The following is a 16,320-nucleotide window of genomic DNA, read 5'->3' on the forward strand; positions in this document are numbered from 1 at the left end:
AAACATCTGCAATGTTATTTAACTGGGGATGAGCTGTGTGAATACAACATTCCTCACTCTTTAAAAACCACTTTAGCTTTTCCAGATAACAGTACTGAAAATGTCGTCATACTTAACTGGTTATATTTCTTTCATCTTTGTCAGAGAAAACCCTTTGTAAAAAGATTGATGCGATATAACAAGTTGCATCGAGTGTCATGTTGGAAATTTTACTATCGTGACTACCCTAATATGTAGACATACTCAGGGTTTCCCCTAGTGTATTATAAGCCTGTTAGGCCACCAGGCTTTACTTGTGCCCCTACCAGGCTAACCACTGCATATTTATTCAAGTCTTTTTAAAATGTTTATATTTTTTAAGGTTTTATAGTTGGTGTTCAGGTATTAATCTTCCAGTTTTTCAATAACATAATTATCAAGTGATATTTTCAAATTTCCTGTCAACTTTAAACATTTTTTAACTCAAAAACATGACGGGCCACTGGATGAATGACTGCCCTAGTGCCCAACCTCCGGGCTTAGCAAGTTTTCTGGGGGAAACTTTGCATATTCTTATATTTTAATGACCATATTGGAGGAGGAAGGACAAAAACAGTAACAGAATGAATGAGGCAAGGAAAAAAAAAGCATGTTTTCTTAGAGAAGAAGCACAAATCACATGTGATCCAGTATTACAATGTTAAAGGAAACTAACATCATGGGAAAGGAAACAAAATAAATTTCCCTTAGCTAATTATTAAATGGTTTGGTAATTCCCTGTTTCATGGAATACAAAACAGAAGCAGATGCAAAAAACACACAGCTCCTCTGCTTTTACCCTTACACATATCATTAACCCCGGTTTTCATCTGTTCATTTGAGCTATTTATTATCCGACTTATTTTTCAATAATGGTTTTACGCTCTCTCCGATGGTATTACACTGAAGGATGTCTACTGTACATTTCATCTCCAGTTAATCTCCTGTAACTGCAGCGCTGTTCTCACGGTCATTACATTTAATGTGACCCAGTGATGTTACTCCTGCTGTAGTCCCCCATCGAAGCAGATTTCCGGTAAGTGACCCTTCAGGCTGCATGTGGTCATTTTTCAGTCTGGGATAGTCATAAAAGAAGGAAGCCAAACCAAAATGCTTCCTATTGAAATGACCGTAGTTCATGGGTGAATTCAATGACGGCATTTGTCTCATAAACTCAAGAGAGACCCATTTATTGTGTGTATGCCTTTCTGAGAGTGTGTTTTTCCAATTACCCACCTCCAGCACACACACTCGACGGCTCTGCTGCCAATATTTCAATACAGGATTTCTTGATAATCTGAAAAAGTAAAGGCAGCAGTGATTTAGGAACACACATAATAATTGTAATGTGCTTGCAAAATTTAATGGCTTTTTTAGAGCTCTTGAAAACTGTTTTGGCACTAAAGCAAAATTTGTCATGTCTCAAATATCCAAAGCCCTGGGTGGGGGGTGGCGGTCAAAGCTAAATCACCTCCTTAAGATTTTGCCAACCTACATTAGGCTCCAGTGTTTTCTGAGGGATCCCAAAAGATTCACCGCCCCCAGACACTGTTCCTCTACTCCTTAGGGTGACCCAGATGGCATCGCCTCCACTAGTGAGTGTTCTTGTATGTGTAGAGGGGCACCAGGAGGGTTTGCCTCCATCTTTGACTCTTCTTGAACCCCTAGGGTGCCCCAGGTACCCCTGCTCCCTCCTGAACCCCTGTTCCAGGAGGGTTTGCAGCCACCAGAGACTGTTCCTCTGTTCCTTAGGGTGACCAAGGAACACCCTAAGGTGTTCATCTTCTCCACTGACTGTTCTTTTACCTCCCACCCCCTAGATGTCTGAATTCTCAGTGTCACAGTTGGATGTACAGTAGACTTTTACAGTAGAGAGGAGTTAGGTTACCGAGTCGATGACACCCCTAAGGGCAAGGAACCCTCCTAGCACAGGAAACACATGCTCTATGGTGTCCGCAATGGTGGCCAGCTAGAGTTGGTGAGAGAGAAAGACAAAAAAGAACATGCAAAGAGGAAAGTGATGAACAAATGAAGAAAATGACTTTTTAAGAAAATATTTATTTAAAAAAAACCTTCAAAAACAGATACTCACTCAGAAAATCAATATTTATAACAAACCTACACTGGTTTGTTAATCGAACATCAATACAGTATCTACAAATCTTCTCACTGATTTACTATTGTTTGTCAGTAGAAGGAGCTATAGCAACAATTGTACCTATATCCTCAAAACCATAAATTATTGTATCAAAACTAAATTTATGGTCTAAAGTCCATTGCTGTCTGGGTCTCTTTCAACTATTGAAATAAATTTGCACCTATTGTTGGAATTTGTGCTTTTATTTGGAAACAATACTGTATTACATAATAATGATTGGTGGTTATGACGTTTTTTTTTAATTTAGAGGCACAAAAAATATAACTTGTGCTAAACTTAGAACATCTGATTAGATTTGGGAAATTTTCCTTTTCTTTTTTATTTAAGCAACTGCTGCAAATCTATGGTAAATGAATTATTGTAGCTACCGTTCTCAGTGGGAAGAATTATTAGTTGAAAGTACTTCTTAGCTCAGTGCTGGCTGAGAAGTAGGAGGCAGTAAAAGCACCCCACCATAAAAGGCTTTTTCAAGCATCCAAAGACACCGTTAGGAAAAACTCAGGAAAACAGAAAAACTCTCAAGTCCAAAAACACCTTTCTCAAGTAATTTATTTTAATCTACCTTCATCTGTATTGAACTTTACTTTTTCAATTTATGAAGTGCTGAGTCTATAAAGCTGACTGAACCGTTCCTATGCCACTTCAGTGGCTGGTATGGGTTCGTTTTGGCCAATGATGTATTAAGTCCACCTGGTTGAGACCATGTTTGTGGGAAATGTGCCTGGGTTTGGACTGCTAAGAGAGGCTTGGACCCCTTCACAACTGCTTGCTATTCTAATTTTCTTTTTATATTAGAGTCACTTTAGAGGAGAGCCTCATCTTACAACTTCCTTACCTGTGTTTCATTAAAGTCTTTGACACCAACACAGTACACGATCGCTCCCAGACGTCTGGCTTCCTCTGCCTGTCGGAAGAGTACAGACAAAAAGTCATGTGAGGACAGAACTCGTCTCTCCAGGTTAGCTCTTTGTGGTAGTTCCTGATTGAAGATAGTTGGATATTAGACAGAGTACGGATTTCTTACCTGCTGTTGTGCATTGAAGAGCTGCTGCTCTTGCAGGTCACCATCTGTCAGAGCGATGATCACACTGGCTGTCCCTGAAAGATATGAGCAAAGAGCCATAACTTTAAGATTCAAAGTAAACTGCAGAAATGTATGACGACACTGAAGACGTCAGCTACTCACCAAAGTTTTCCTTGCGTATCTGGTCGTTTGCCTTTAAGCAGACAGACATGTTCTTTGTTAGAGGAGATTTTAGCAGGCAGTCCTAAAAAGCTTTTAATTTGTCCTGAATTACTTATTGTGTGTTTTAATGTGTGTGTTACAATGCCTGCTTACACTCTGCAGCCCCAGGTCCATCAGAGTATCCCCACCAGGTTTCTCTTTCCTCAGAGCATTCAGGCCCTTTTGGATAGTCACTCTGTAGAGCAGAAAAACAGCTGGGGTCAAATCGCAAAGTTAATCATGTACTTTTCCTGTGAAATAGTTAAATATTCTGTCTGTTTTTTTGTCTGCAGTTTCTTGCTTTTGCAACTAGGAATCATTTAAATTTCATTTTGGAAATGATTGGTTTGTTAAATGATCTAAGTGTATTTATCAGGTATTCCTGTGGCTCCCACAAAGATCCTTGTGGCCCCGCTTTGCATAGCCAGTATTTTTTAAACAAGAAGCGTTGTCAAGCAGATGCCTAGTAGAATTGTATTTTGGACACCATTTTTTAAATCTGAAAACACAATAGATTTATTATACCTTTATACTGACACAATCAATCAATATTAAGGTTTAATAATAATGATAAAATATTATATTATTACAGTCTGGAAATTTTAGGTAATTTTTCCAACTTTTTTTCAATTTGTTGTTGACTAACTTTCAATTAATCATCAACAAGTCATTTCAATGCTTTTACAGTCTTGCTGCTAAGCTAATACTAGCATGTTAACTCAATTTTAATGAGCACTAGGCAGAAACTCTGCTTGAAATGAAATATCTGTTGCTATCAGGAGAGCTGGATAGAGATTGCAGCATCCACAAGTATTACACAGTAGCAATAATAATGTAGACCATGTGATATTAATTGAAATCTTAATTTACTGCATATACATGGCACTGATGTTAATTTTTTGTCATAGTGGAACTTTGTAAGCAAAGGCTGATTCGTAAATGACTTTTTTAAGAAAACATAGTTGGCATATATAATCTGTATGTCCAGTCAATTGCAATCAGTTGGTAAAATGTGGTAGAGAATTGGAAAATTAGGTTTTTGTAAAAAATTTTACAGCAATATTTTCTGATGTTTTTGAGGTAGTTTTCACCGTCACTTGTTTGCAACATATATGGTTACAACTTCGTCTAACAATTTAGACGTTTACTTAAATATTTAACTACACCTATTGAGACATTTAGCTAAATGTTAAAGCAACCACCTAGCAAGATAGACAAAAAAATCCTTTAAATTTTGAGTGTGTAACTTTACACACTGTGCCACATGTTATAACATGTAAAAGCTTTAGTGCTTTAACCTTCACTTGCAGCAAACTTTGTAGAAAAAAAATGTTTTCCATAAAAAAAAATAAAATAGAACTTTAAAGGCTCACATAAAAACGAACCAGATGTGATTTTGGAGCCGATTGTGGAGTTTTACCGTAGAGGAAATACAGCATGATTTTTAACTGGCAAGTTTAACCACTGGCTAGCTATAATATTACTTCAGCCTCTTTGTGCGGTTCGATGTTTTAACAACCTGGACGAGTTCACCGCAAACACTGAAAAGGTCGAGGGATCGGCACAAACTGTCCACACAAACTGGGGACAATGACGGAGCTTGGGAGTGAAATCTGCCATCAATCTGTCATTTGCGTTTCCCAGCTTAAAAGAGGGGATTTTCTGATGAGTTCAAGTTGTAGAGCTGACCTTTAAAATAGAGGAAGTAGTAGGGGAAAAAGAACAGTGTAGAAAATATAAATGACCTAGTTTATCCGTCAGAGGGAGAGGTAAATTCATGTTTTTTTTGTTTGTTTTTTTAAAGGGGGGATTTCTGCTCCTCCTCTAGTAGTTTGACATCTCAGAGATCTTTAATTACAACCTCACATTGTGCCAGCATGTGAAAAAGGAAACAACGTCCTCAGCGATGGACACGAATAACAACACAGTCTGCTTTTAATTGCTTTTATATAACAGTTACAGTTAATCCCAGTAAATGAATTTCTATTAAAATATTACCAGTGAAATTAGAGCCAAGTGAAATCACCTGTTTTCTGTTAGCTTCATGATGGTGGACGCTCTGGAGCTGAATGTTATGAAGGACATCCTCAGCATGGGACTGGAACGGGGAAGGGAAGAGAAAAAAAACAAAACGTTAGAATATATAAACACACAAAGCAGTTAGCTGTGGAACAAACCATGCCAACAATCTGAGTATGATGTCACAGACAGAAAGATTCATGTGTTTTCTTGCTGCTTTCCTCAAACAGACCTGTTTTTGAAGAACTGCTGGATTTATACTGAAATTAAAAGCTCTATTTACAAATGAGGCGTGGTCTGACATTTGCGGTTGGAATGGGACAAAACATGAAAAATTTTAAGGAGCATAATTGAGCAAGTCACTCTGAATATACAGGAATACAATGATAACATGGACAGAGTTGTACCAGAGGGCAGGAACCAAACCCCCAGTGACAGGCAGTGACCTAGTTTTGATATGAAAACTATGTCACAGCATCTCAACATGTGAATTTGTGTTTATTTGTAGATGAAGTCTGTTTGGGGAAAGTTTTGCTGATAGGTTCCAAGCCTGCGAGGTGGACGCGGTATTGTTTATGACAGACGGCAAGCTAAAGGATTGTTGTTGTTCGTGCTTCTCCGTCGTGTTTATTTAAAGATGAAACTTTGGGGGAAGAACAGATCTCTGCTCTAAATGGATCCTTCGGCCAAGGAGAAACGAGGAGGTAGTATTTGGCAAAAACAAAGCAGGAAAAAAAAAGAAAGAAAAAAAGACAGCCCAAAATCTGTACGGCTTGTTTTTAATGTGTGAATTTAAATTTATTAAATGATTTATTGAACAAAAACAAGTTGAATTCGTTGAACAGAATCTTTAGACAAATGTTAGGATATAAACCCAATAATGCTTATTGTATTTAAGGCCCAAAAACCTCCAGTGTCTGAAAGCAACCAAACCAACAAGAGGCGTTGGTTTGAATTGGTCTGTATTTATTTGCTGGTGTGGGAGGTATAACGTTTTGTTTACCAAGTTAGTAAGGTGTGTTTTCCTGTAACAATAGATTCTTTAACCAGGAAGTCAGAAGCTGTCAGGACACCAACAATGAAGTTTTACACATTGGCCACCCACCGATTAAACCCTGTTTAATGCTTCTCTGCCGGCTTACTTTAACAAGACTATGCGATCGCGGACATGCTTGTGAAGAATCTCTTACCTTTTAAACTTCTCTGCCAAGTTCTTCACGAATTCAAAGATTTCATTCCAGTGGCCAATCACACTGCCAGACCTGCAGAACGGGAGAGCACAAATGAATGTGAGAAACATCATAAAGTTTTCTCTGTATCTCTACGTAGGCGATAACTTCCATATACTCCACAGCTACCTCATACTATTGTAAGATGTGTCTTACCAAAGCAGCACTGGGAACCACAAAAATAGTTCACTTTAAGCCATCGAACAGACTGAGCTCCATATGGCAAAGCGTTTAAACAGGAAAATTACAGCGTGGCTGGCCAAGAGCAACTGAGGCTCAAAACATCCACAGTGTAAAGAACAAGCTGGAAATATGCAAGGAGAAACACAATGGTCAAATATTTTACTTTAAGTCAAACTATTGTTATGGCTTCCTTTTTTTTGTACAAGTTGTCAAAGCATGTCGGAAAGTTGGAGGTCACAGAGCGACCCCAATGTCAAATCCAATATGGTCGCCATGTTTGTAAAACGTAGCAAAGGTTGCAGAAATATTTGATTGTATCTCATTGCCACACATAGTTCAAGACAACCTGTTTGTGAAAATGTACCTTTAGTCTTTGAATGCTGAAAAATAAATAAAAAAAACAACAAAAGAAAAAACCTTTGATGTCGATTTATCACTACAACTAGTTTGCCACGTCACTTAGCACAACAACTAGCGAAGTTGCTTGTTTTTTGACTTGCGGTTGTTGATGAGAGTAGTTCCAGTACAGGAGTAAAGTTCCAACTTGCATTAATACAGCTAACAACAAATGAATTTGACTTAGTCATTACATTTTATCAAACATTTAGCAGCTATGATTGACAAAACATAAAACTAACAGCTACAAAAGTAAGCTAGCTGTCACTAGACTTTAAAAGAAACAGTATCAACTTTGAATTTTAGCTGTTTAAGTACACAAGGAAATCTTGTGTAGCATCATAATTAGCGTGAACCACATTAGCTGCCAGCTACACATAGAGAAAAGAGGCAAGTGGTTAAATCTAGGGTCTAATTTAGCGGCTCCCTTTATCACCAAAACGGCGCCTGAAGGCTGAGTAAATAGGAGCTAGTCTCCCCAGGAAAGCTTCTATAAAACTGGACTGTTACGAAATGTCTCCCTGAGAGGCGGCCTACATTTCCTCTGTCCAGACTAGCTCTGTGAGTTTGCAGCAGTTTTATTAGCTGAGAGCCTTACAGGAAGGGGCTTCAGGCGTGCTAGCAAACGGACCACCTGTTAACTAACTAACGAGGCAGAGATTAAGAGTTGTGAAACAAACAAAGCGACCAAATTCGAAGAGTGAAAGAAAAGAAGGCGTTAGGCTGTGTAGAGAGTAGCTTACGTAACCACATTAAGCAAAGCTTAGCTAAGCAGAACTGCTTTGTTAGAAAGTAAAACTGTTCACACACTTTCAGACGACATGCCAGACAGAGTGTGTTCTTGTGAAAGAATAGAACTGTGTTAGTTACATCAATCCCATTTTGATTATTTTACACCAATAATTAAAAAAACCTGAATGTTTCAGACTAAACTAGGACCATGCTAGGTTGTTTTAGTCATTGAACCTCTTGTAATATCCCTCCAAAGATGTGAGTACATTCAGGGCATTCATATTTGCTTCACATTTGGTTTCTCTTTATGCAGATGACATTACTTTTTATTTCAAACTCCCTTATGTGTTTTTTTTAACTGCCTCTGCTTTTATTACTTAACTACTTTGCTTCCTTTTCAAATTAAACATTAAGTCTGCACAAAAGTGAACAAAAAAGTTCTTAAACTGGAGCTTTGTGACTTCACCTTTACAACAGTCACATATGAGTTTACCTTCCTAAGATTCACAGTAGCAAAAACGACAAACATTTTCTTAAAATCGATTTTACCTCTTAAATAAAGTCAAATTGAGGCTGTGGCAACGGTCACCCTGACATACAACTTTGACGAACTGCATTAAGGCTTGCTAAGAAAGTTCTACAGATGTTTTTTTTTCCCAAGAGCAGCGTTTGTGTCTGTAGTGCTAGGATTGCTGTGTAACGAAGTCACAACTATAAAACTTTATGTTAACCAGAATGTTCACCTTTAAAGAGGAAAACAAGGAGATAAGAGTTTGAAGCCAGAAGCAGTGAGCTGGACATCAGGCTGGAATTAAACATCGTAAATATAAGATTTCCTAGAAGAACATGTACTCCTTATGCAAGTTTCAATTTAATCAGATGGTTAGAAAGGCTAATCAGCACAAAAGAAAAATCTCATGTTTTCTTTCCTGATTACATGAGCTGCTCACCCACATCAAGGCCTTACATTCCAATCAGGCTGACTGAGCAAAGACTTTACAAGCTTAGCAAAAAATAATGATAAAAAAAACAAAAAACATGGGGGTAAAAGAGCAGGTTTAGTTCAGCAAAATGTGCAGCGTAAACAGAAAGATTCACAAAAGGACTTGCAGACGCAGACACGAGGAAGCTGAAGTATAACAGCAGGCGCAAACATCTTGTGCCGTTTGTTCCATCATAGCAACAGAGGAGAGCGGAAAGAAAAAAAAGAGGAGCAAATCAGCTGTGGACAACATCTGAGAGAGGAGTTAGGGATCAGCTCTGAGTATTAAGGCAACATGAGGCGAAGCTGAGGACTCGCTCTTTTGGTTTTCTTCTGCTTATCTTTTAACTGCACCGCTGTTTGCGTTGGAGCGGCCTGGCTGTCTGAGGTGGAGACAGAGGCTTAGCTTGCAGTTTCGCTCACCTGTCCAAACAACGTCGGGGGGCGAAAGGAAGTGGCTCCTTGTGTTTTGCGAGTCTTGAGAAAAACCCATTAAGTTCCCGCTGAGATCTCTTGATCTAATTTTAATGATCCGACCTGACGTTGTGTGGCTTTGAAGGTTTGTGGGCCCAAAGCATTAAGAAAAAAATAAAAGGTTTAAAGAATCAGCAGTGGGCCAATTTGCCAACAAAGTAACTCAAGCTGAGAGCAATGTGAGGTTATGCAGGAGCAGGTCTCTGAAAACGGGGCGACAGAGTGTGTTTGATAGGAACAGAATGAAAAACACGTGTCTAGAAATACTTGGGCTGAACAAAAAGAAATAAAAAAGGAAAGAAGGGAAGATCAAGGGAGAGATGAGGAGTCTGATAGTTGGTACGCCAAAAATATATGTTAGCTTTAAATCAGCTGGCTTATCGGGATTCCTCACTGCCAAGAATCACTTCCTAGTGATTCAGTTAACTTCTCCCTGATAAGGTTAAAGCTGCAATGTGTAACTTTTATAAAAAAAAAATATATATGTTTTTCACATATTTGTTAAAATGTTGTGACAGTGATACAGATAATCTGTGAGAAGAATCCAACTCCTCCACCTCCTCCCTGTGCCGTGACTGCTGTCTGAAGAAATGCTACGCTCTTGGTCAAAAACAACCAGTCAAAGCCAGGAGGAGGGGCTTAGCGCTGTCAATCAACTGAAGTATGCGCTGCTAAATGCGCTACTGTTTGGAGAAACAACTTACATTTACGGCAGAGCCATTTATCCACCATCATCAGTGGCTATGCTAGCTAGCCTTAGCATTCACTACAAGCTCTGCTATCAGGAAGGAAAAGGGAAGACAGCACTAAGACCCGCCTCTGGTCTCTGATTGGTTGTTTCTAGTTAGAACTGGGAGAAGGCAGAAGACCTATATTTTTTTTTTCATATTTGCCTTTTAACATACTGTCACGACACAGTGAGTTTCAACAAAATGTAAAAAAAGGAAAAATTAAATATTAAAACTGATTAAATAGGTTGTTTTACTAACAAAAATAGAAAATGTTCCAGCATCATCATTCACATTCAACCTTTATTTTTTACATTTTGTCATGTTACAGCAAACATTTACAGACAGTAAACTCTAAAGAACTTCACAAAGAGTTAGTGTTGAACAGCTTTATATAATTTTTGTGATTTTATGGATTTATTTGTGCTGAATGTTGAATGTTATTGTTGTTTGCCACTGATTGTGCTCGTTTCTCAGATGTCTCTTCTTTAGGCTGATTGCCCTGCTTGCCTCTGATTGGCTGAAAGCCCTTAGACATATTGTAACAAGCTGATGATGTCATGTAGCCGAGGCGCAGTGTGTTTTTGTCTTTATTAAATCTTCAGAATATTTTGGAGTGCTGATTATCCCTGGGGTTTTTTTTGTTGTAGTTTTTTACTCGTCCCTTTTTTTTTTACTCTGAAGTTGTGCAAACTAACTTTCCCTTCATGTCTCATAAATTTAAGATTAAATGCACATAAGTTAGTTTTCGTAACTTGACACCATGTTGTAAAAACAACACACTTCAGAGTTTTTTCCCCAGTTATTTTTGTAGGGCATTACTAAAATATTCCTTGGCACTTTGCCACTATTGACTGGCAATAGCAAAGCAGCTGTTTCAGGAGTAATTGTTTTTCTTGCTACTGATTGGCTGTAATCCCAAGAGTGGAAATGAGGAAGACTGTAAATGTTAGCTTCTGTTTGTAAAACCCAGTTGAGTCATTCTTCTAACAGCTAAAAAACACAAAATCTCACCAAGTTTTTTTGTTTTTTTTTACCTAGTTTCTAGTGCAAATATCTCAGGCGAGTTGAAATAAGACAAAGCTCAGATAAAAGTAACATTTTAGGAAAACGTGGGAACTTGTTTTAAGTCAATAATTCTTCAATATTGATAAAAGGTGGTAAGTCCTTTGATAGATTTATTTGTTATAATAAATCTGTATATTTTTTTTACTTGTTTTGAGAAGGGTATTTCTTTTGCAGTGCTTGTCATTTTTCCTGAGACGGTTTAAAAGGAGAATATAAAGACATTACAAAGTGTTAAGAAAAGATGAAGAGAAAGTTATGAAAATGAATTTCATTCGTTTTAGTCATACTTTGTAGGAATCTGACGGCATTTTGATGATGATTTTTTTTCTTGTTTTCAACAGTCAGTTTAGAACAAATCAATCATCAAATATTGCATAAGCTCAGTTTAACAGATAAAACCCATATCATATGCTTTAGCATCTATTGAGATTCCTCTGGTGCGGCATAATGTATATGTGCGATTCAGCGATTTCCAAGCCGCCGTGGCATCAAAAGGGAGGCATTACGCACGAGAACCGGTCAGTGATGCTGAACAGACTGACTGAAGGAGAGGGACGGATCATCCACACGTCTCCTTTTCTGTCTACAAAGACTCAGTGAAAAAAACACATCCAATCATTTCAAATACATCTTTTTTTTCTGCTGATTGGGTGAGATTAGGATCGCTGAACCGGCAGAAAATGATTCACACAATGTGTGTTTTAGAGAGGGGTCAGATGTTGATCCAGTGGAATGATTGGGAGCACGAGATAGCAACGGGAGCTAAGACAGGAAAACTAAAGCATGTGGTTGACTGTCTGTCTAGATTATATTGCTAAAACGGTTTTAACTTGGCAACGTACAACAACAGGATATGAGGCGAAACACGACTTTCTTGGCTAATTTTCTCATGAATGCTTTCCCTATCTGGTCTGTCAGTTTACATGGAAAGCCATGTGTTGGTTGATTGGTCATATTTTCATTTTTTATATGATGGTCTAGTGCCAACAGGAAATGCCAAATGCCATCATCAAACTCATCAAACAAATACACATCAGTCATGCTGATCAATGTTCCTCTTGCTACTAATCAAAAGCAGCTCTTAACAGGTGAATATTGATTTAAAGGAACTCAGTGTTTCAGCTGTTTTGCAGTTTTCTGTGAGTTTGTTCCAGATTTGTGGTGCATAGAAGTTGAACGCTGCTCCTCCATGTTTGGTTCTGGGGATACAGAGCAGAACCAGAGCCAGAACCAGGACATGTTGAAACAACGAGTCTTTAATGTATCTTATGGTAAATGGACTGAACTTATGTAGCACTTTTCCAATCATTTTGACGACTCAAAGCGCTTTATGCTACAGTCACATTCACCCATTTGCACTCACACTTATACACCGATATGCAGATCTGTTGATAACTTGTTTTTTGTTTTTTTGTTTTTAAGGCAGCTAAAGATCAATGCGGCTAAACACAAACACATGGATGAATTTCTCCAGATCTTGCTGCGATATTAATACTTTTAGTCCTGTAATCCTGGAAATGTTCTTCAGGTGACAGAAGACTGACTTTGTAACTGTCTTTACGTGGTCAGAGTCTATCACCACACCCAGATTTCAGTCCTGATTGTTTGGTTCTGACTGTAACTGTGCTGACTCTCAAAAAGACGTGTCATTTTCCCTAAAGCTCAGTGATTTGGGAAACTACTTTAACTACCTCATCAAGGGCAACTGGTGGTTGGAAAGAAATTGTCCAACACTTAGTTAGTTTCTCCCAAGTGGAGCAGGCTCTTCCCTCCCAGACTGCATGTGAGAAAATTCTCCCCCTGCTATGAAATCTCAGCCCTCGGTGCCATTCTCACGGGTGAAGGCGTCAAAAAGAAAACACACCCCACCTCCTCCGAGACGGCAGTCTGCCACGGTAGTTGGGCCTCTTACTCACACCACCCCAGGCTGCAGCCAATGGGCAAATGGATTCATTTCAGAACCGCTAACCAACGTTTACAGCAGTTGCACAAATCAAAGCGTTTAGGACATGATTGCTAAGCTAATACCGGGCATCCCTCCCGAAACCAAGAAAAATTGCTGGGTGAAAACTGCTAGGTGCAAGTTGTTAGAGGCTTTGCAGTTGAGCTTCAATGGCTCTTTATAGGGCCAGTCGTTCCCAGGCCTGAATGTGTGCTCTGTGATGCTCTGCATGCGTAAGGGAAGCAGACATTTTGCATTAAATACAAGACTTTCTTTTTTAATGAATTTTCTTGTTTCTCGAAGCCTTTAAAAGACTGAAACATGATATTTGACCAGCGGTGACTTCCTGCTGTAAACACAACAGCAGCTTTCTGGAAGCTGTCGTTCCTGAGCGTTTTCAGACAAGTCCAAAGTATTTACAGGCTGCAGCTGCACTCTAGGTTTTCCGCTGACTCGGCTGGATTCAGGCAGCATGACTCAAAGTCACATCAGTGAGTTAGTTTGTGGCTGCACTAAGGAAAGTCTATACTTAGAATGTGAATGCCTCAGTAAAACTAGTCGAGACAAAGGAAATAGGAGTGTATGAGAAGTTTATAAAAGACTTGAACTGATGAAAACTTTTCTTTTTTTTTTTTTTTTAATATGAAGCGTTTTCTGAGATGCGCTTATTCAGCAGCACCAAATCAGCCTGAGGTTAGCTTTAGGTGAGCGTAGGTGGATGTTAGTATTTTCCAGGAACAGACCCAAAACCGCTCTTCCTGACATCTGGGCCTTACAAAACAGCAAACTCTGACCCAGTCATACTAAATCAGTTACATCATAATGTCCATATGCAGATGTATTGTTATGGTTTACAGTTTCTCATATTAAAACAGCAAACTGTTGTTTTTTTACTGGGATTTTGAACCAGCAAACAGATGACCATAGTGTGAAGTGGAATTAAAGATTATGTAAAGTCAACTTTTTTTAGCTTTACGTCATGCTATAACGTGATTCCTTCATCAAAACCTAATATGTAATATGATTATTAGCTCCAGACAGCATCCAGATCTTAGCCAAATCCGTTCACAAGTCACCAGATCCACATAACAGTCAGAGGAGGCTCATGAGCCGCCTGACACGTGCAAAAAACATTTAGACTCTGATCCGGTCCAGTCTGGGCCAAATTAGCCTAAAAAATGAAATATGAATTGCATGTCTGTGCCACATCTGGGCCAAAAGTATTTCTATAACACCTGTTCCAGATCAGCAATCCAGAGCCACGTCGGTTATGCACCTTTGGAAAACAAGACCCTGGCCCTGGTCTGTTTATGAGTGCGGGGCCAAATGCTCACCTTTATTCGGCCCAGAGCTGGAGTAGATCACTTTTACTGTCAGTGAATTATCCCAAGTTCCCTAACATCTTACAGAGTACTACTTAATCCAACAGAATGAAACGACTGTAAGCCAAACAAGACATGGCCGTCCACCTAGCCTGACTGAACAGAGAGAAGCAGCTACAGACTAAAGGTAACTCTGGAGGGTCTCCAAAGGTCCACAGCTCAGGTAGGAGAACCAGTGGACAGGACCGCTATTGGTCTGGTATTCCACAGAAATGACCTCATCAGGCGAGTGGCATGAAGAAAGCCATTGCTGAAAGTAATGACTGGCTTGGCTTTCATGTAAACTTATGACACTGTGTACAGTGGAAAACTAAAGGCTTCCACATACTCGCCCATACTGTGCACATTCTGAAATTGAAATTGAATACATTCGGGAGGATAATGCACATGAATTAGCATTTCTCTAAATGTGCCAGAATTAGCCAAAAGGCTATTTTTCATCTGTTGAACCTGGACAATGAGTAATTGTCTTGGTAAAAAACAAATGTTGTACAATCCAAGGTTAAAATGACTTAACTACACAAATTTTATCACTAAATACAATCAGCATCAACAGTGAATACAAAACAAAAGGAATTATTAAGTACAATTATGTCCGTGAACGGTTAAGTCTTCATTGTCACACATACCAATTTCGTGAATGTATTGTGATAAATTCCTTCATTTCCCACAACCTGCATGAATACTAGCAGGTTTGATGAGACGGTTGGGTGCCTTGACAGCCACCACACACCATTCTTTGTGCCACACAAAGAGTGAGAGCCTGGATGCTACTTGTCCTTGCAACTGTTTGAGCCGACTCTCACCCTTATCAGCTCGTAGCCACAGTCTACGGCGCAACACCGTGTATGAGGTAGTCTTCTGTAGAGTGAAATATGAAGTATGTGGGGGCCGGAACGCTGGACAGCACCCTGAGCATACCTGCCCCGTGGTGAAACATGGGGATGGCAGCATCAAGATTTGGGAATGCAGTCCCAGCCACAAGCGTCATGTGGTATGCTCCCCAAACAAGCTGTTAGCTTTCTGTTAATTGCCGAAAGACAAATCTTCGACATGTTTCCTACCATTGACCACAGTCAGAAACCTAATGTTAAAGATCTCATATTTCTGCAAAGCTAAAAACCAAAGCACGAAATAATGACCTAATTCCTCACTAATAAGACTGGCACTTTCCAAACCTACTCCCCAATGACTCAGTTCCACCCAGTCAGCCGTACGGCCATTGGCCACCACTGTGCCCTTCGCACGCCAGCCAGCCAGTCAGCCAGCCAGCCAGCCATGCATCTCAACAAGCCCAGCCCCGAATGCCAGAGCCATGACATGACTTCATCATCCCAAGTCTGCAGTAAATACATCTGGAGAACTCTTTCTGGGTCACAGCATCAATACCTTCCCTCAACACGATCCCCTGGTCCTTTTCTTCTCTTTCGACGACCGCTCCTCTTTGCAAAAATCCACCTTTTCCGCAGCACTGCCCACACCCTCAGTGGCATGTTTTTCTTAGTCTTGGCGCTAATTAGGAATAACCACGTTAATGAGTGCAACTTTGAGGGTAAAACTGCAAATGAGCTTAAAGACCATCAGGTTGAAGAGCCATGAAAAACAGATGTTAGCATATAAAAGCATTTAAAGAAGTCCCCGTCCCCGTACATGCAGTGTTCATTTCTCTGTTGAGCATTTCCACATTTTGACACAACACAAGCACAGCCTTCAATGCGATTTGTTGACATTTTATCTGATAGACAAACAGAAAGCAACCCACGTCTGTCTGTGTCCTATAAACT

General features: G+C 39.4%; 1 protein-coding gene across 1 annotated transcript in view; it reads right to left on the reverse strand.

Annotated features, from left to right (window-relative positions):
- Positions 1–16,320, reverse strand: part of antxr1c (ANTXR cell adhesion molecule 1c) — a 44,101-nt gene that overhangs the window by 22,794 nt on the left and 4,987 nt on the right. Inside the window, exons 2-9 of the mRNA XM_007560131.2 lie at positions 6,611–6,682; positions 5,428–5,499; positions 3,516–3,597; positions 3,363–3,393; positions 3,201–3,274; positions 3,012–3,080; positions 1,907–1,987; positions 1,255–1,315 (exon numbers count right to left, since the gene is read on the reverse strand). Of these exons, the coding sequence (XP_007560193.1) occupies positions 1,255–1,315; positions 1,907–1,987; positions 3,012–3,080; positions 3,201–3,274; positions 3,363–3,393; positions 3,516–3,597; positions 5,428–5,499; positions 6,611–6,682 (542 nt within the window). The remainder of the gene's footprint in view (positions 1–1,254; positions 1,316–1,906; positions 1,988–3,011; positions 3,081–3,200; positions 3,275–3,362; positions 3,394–3,515; positions 3,598–5,427; positions 5,500–6,610; positions 6,683–16,320) is intronic.

Source organism: Poecilia formosa, unplaced genomic scaffold (assembly GCF_000485575.1).
Source record: "Poecilia formosa unplaced genomic scaffold, Poecilia_formosa-5.1.2 Scaffold4, whole genome shotgun sequence".
NCBI classification, from domain to species: Eukaryota; Metazoa; Chordata; class Actinopteri; order Cyprinodontiformes; family Poeciliidae; genus Poecilia; species Poecilia formosa.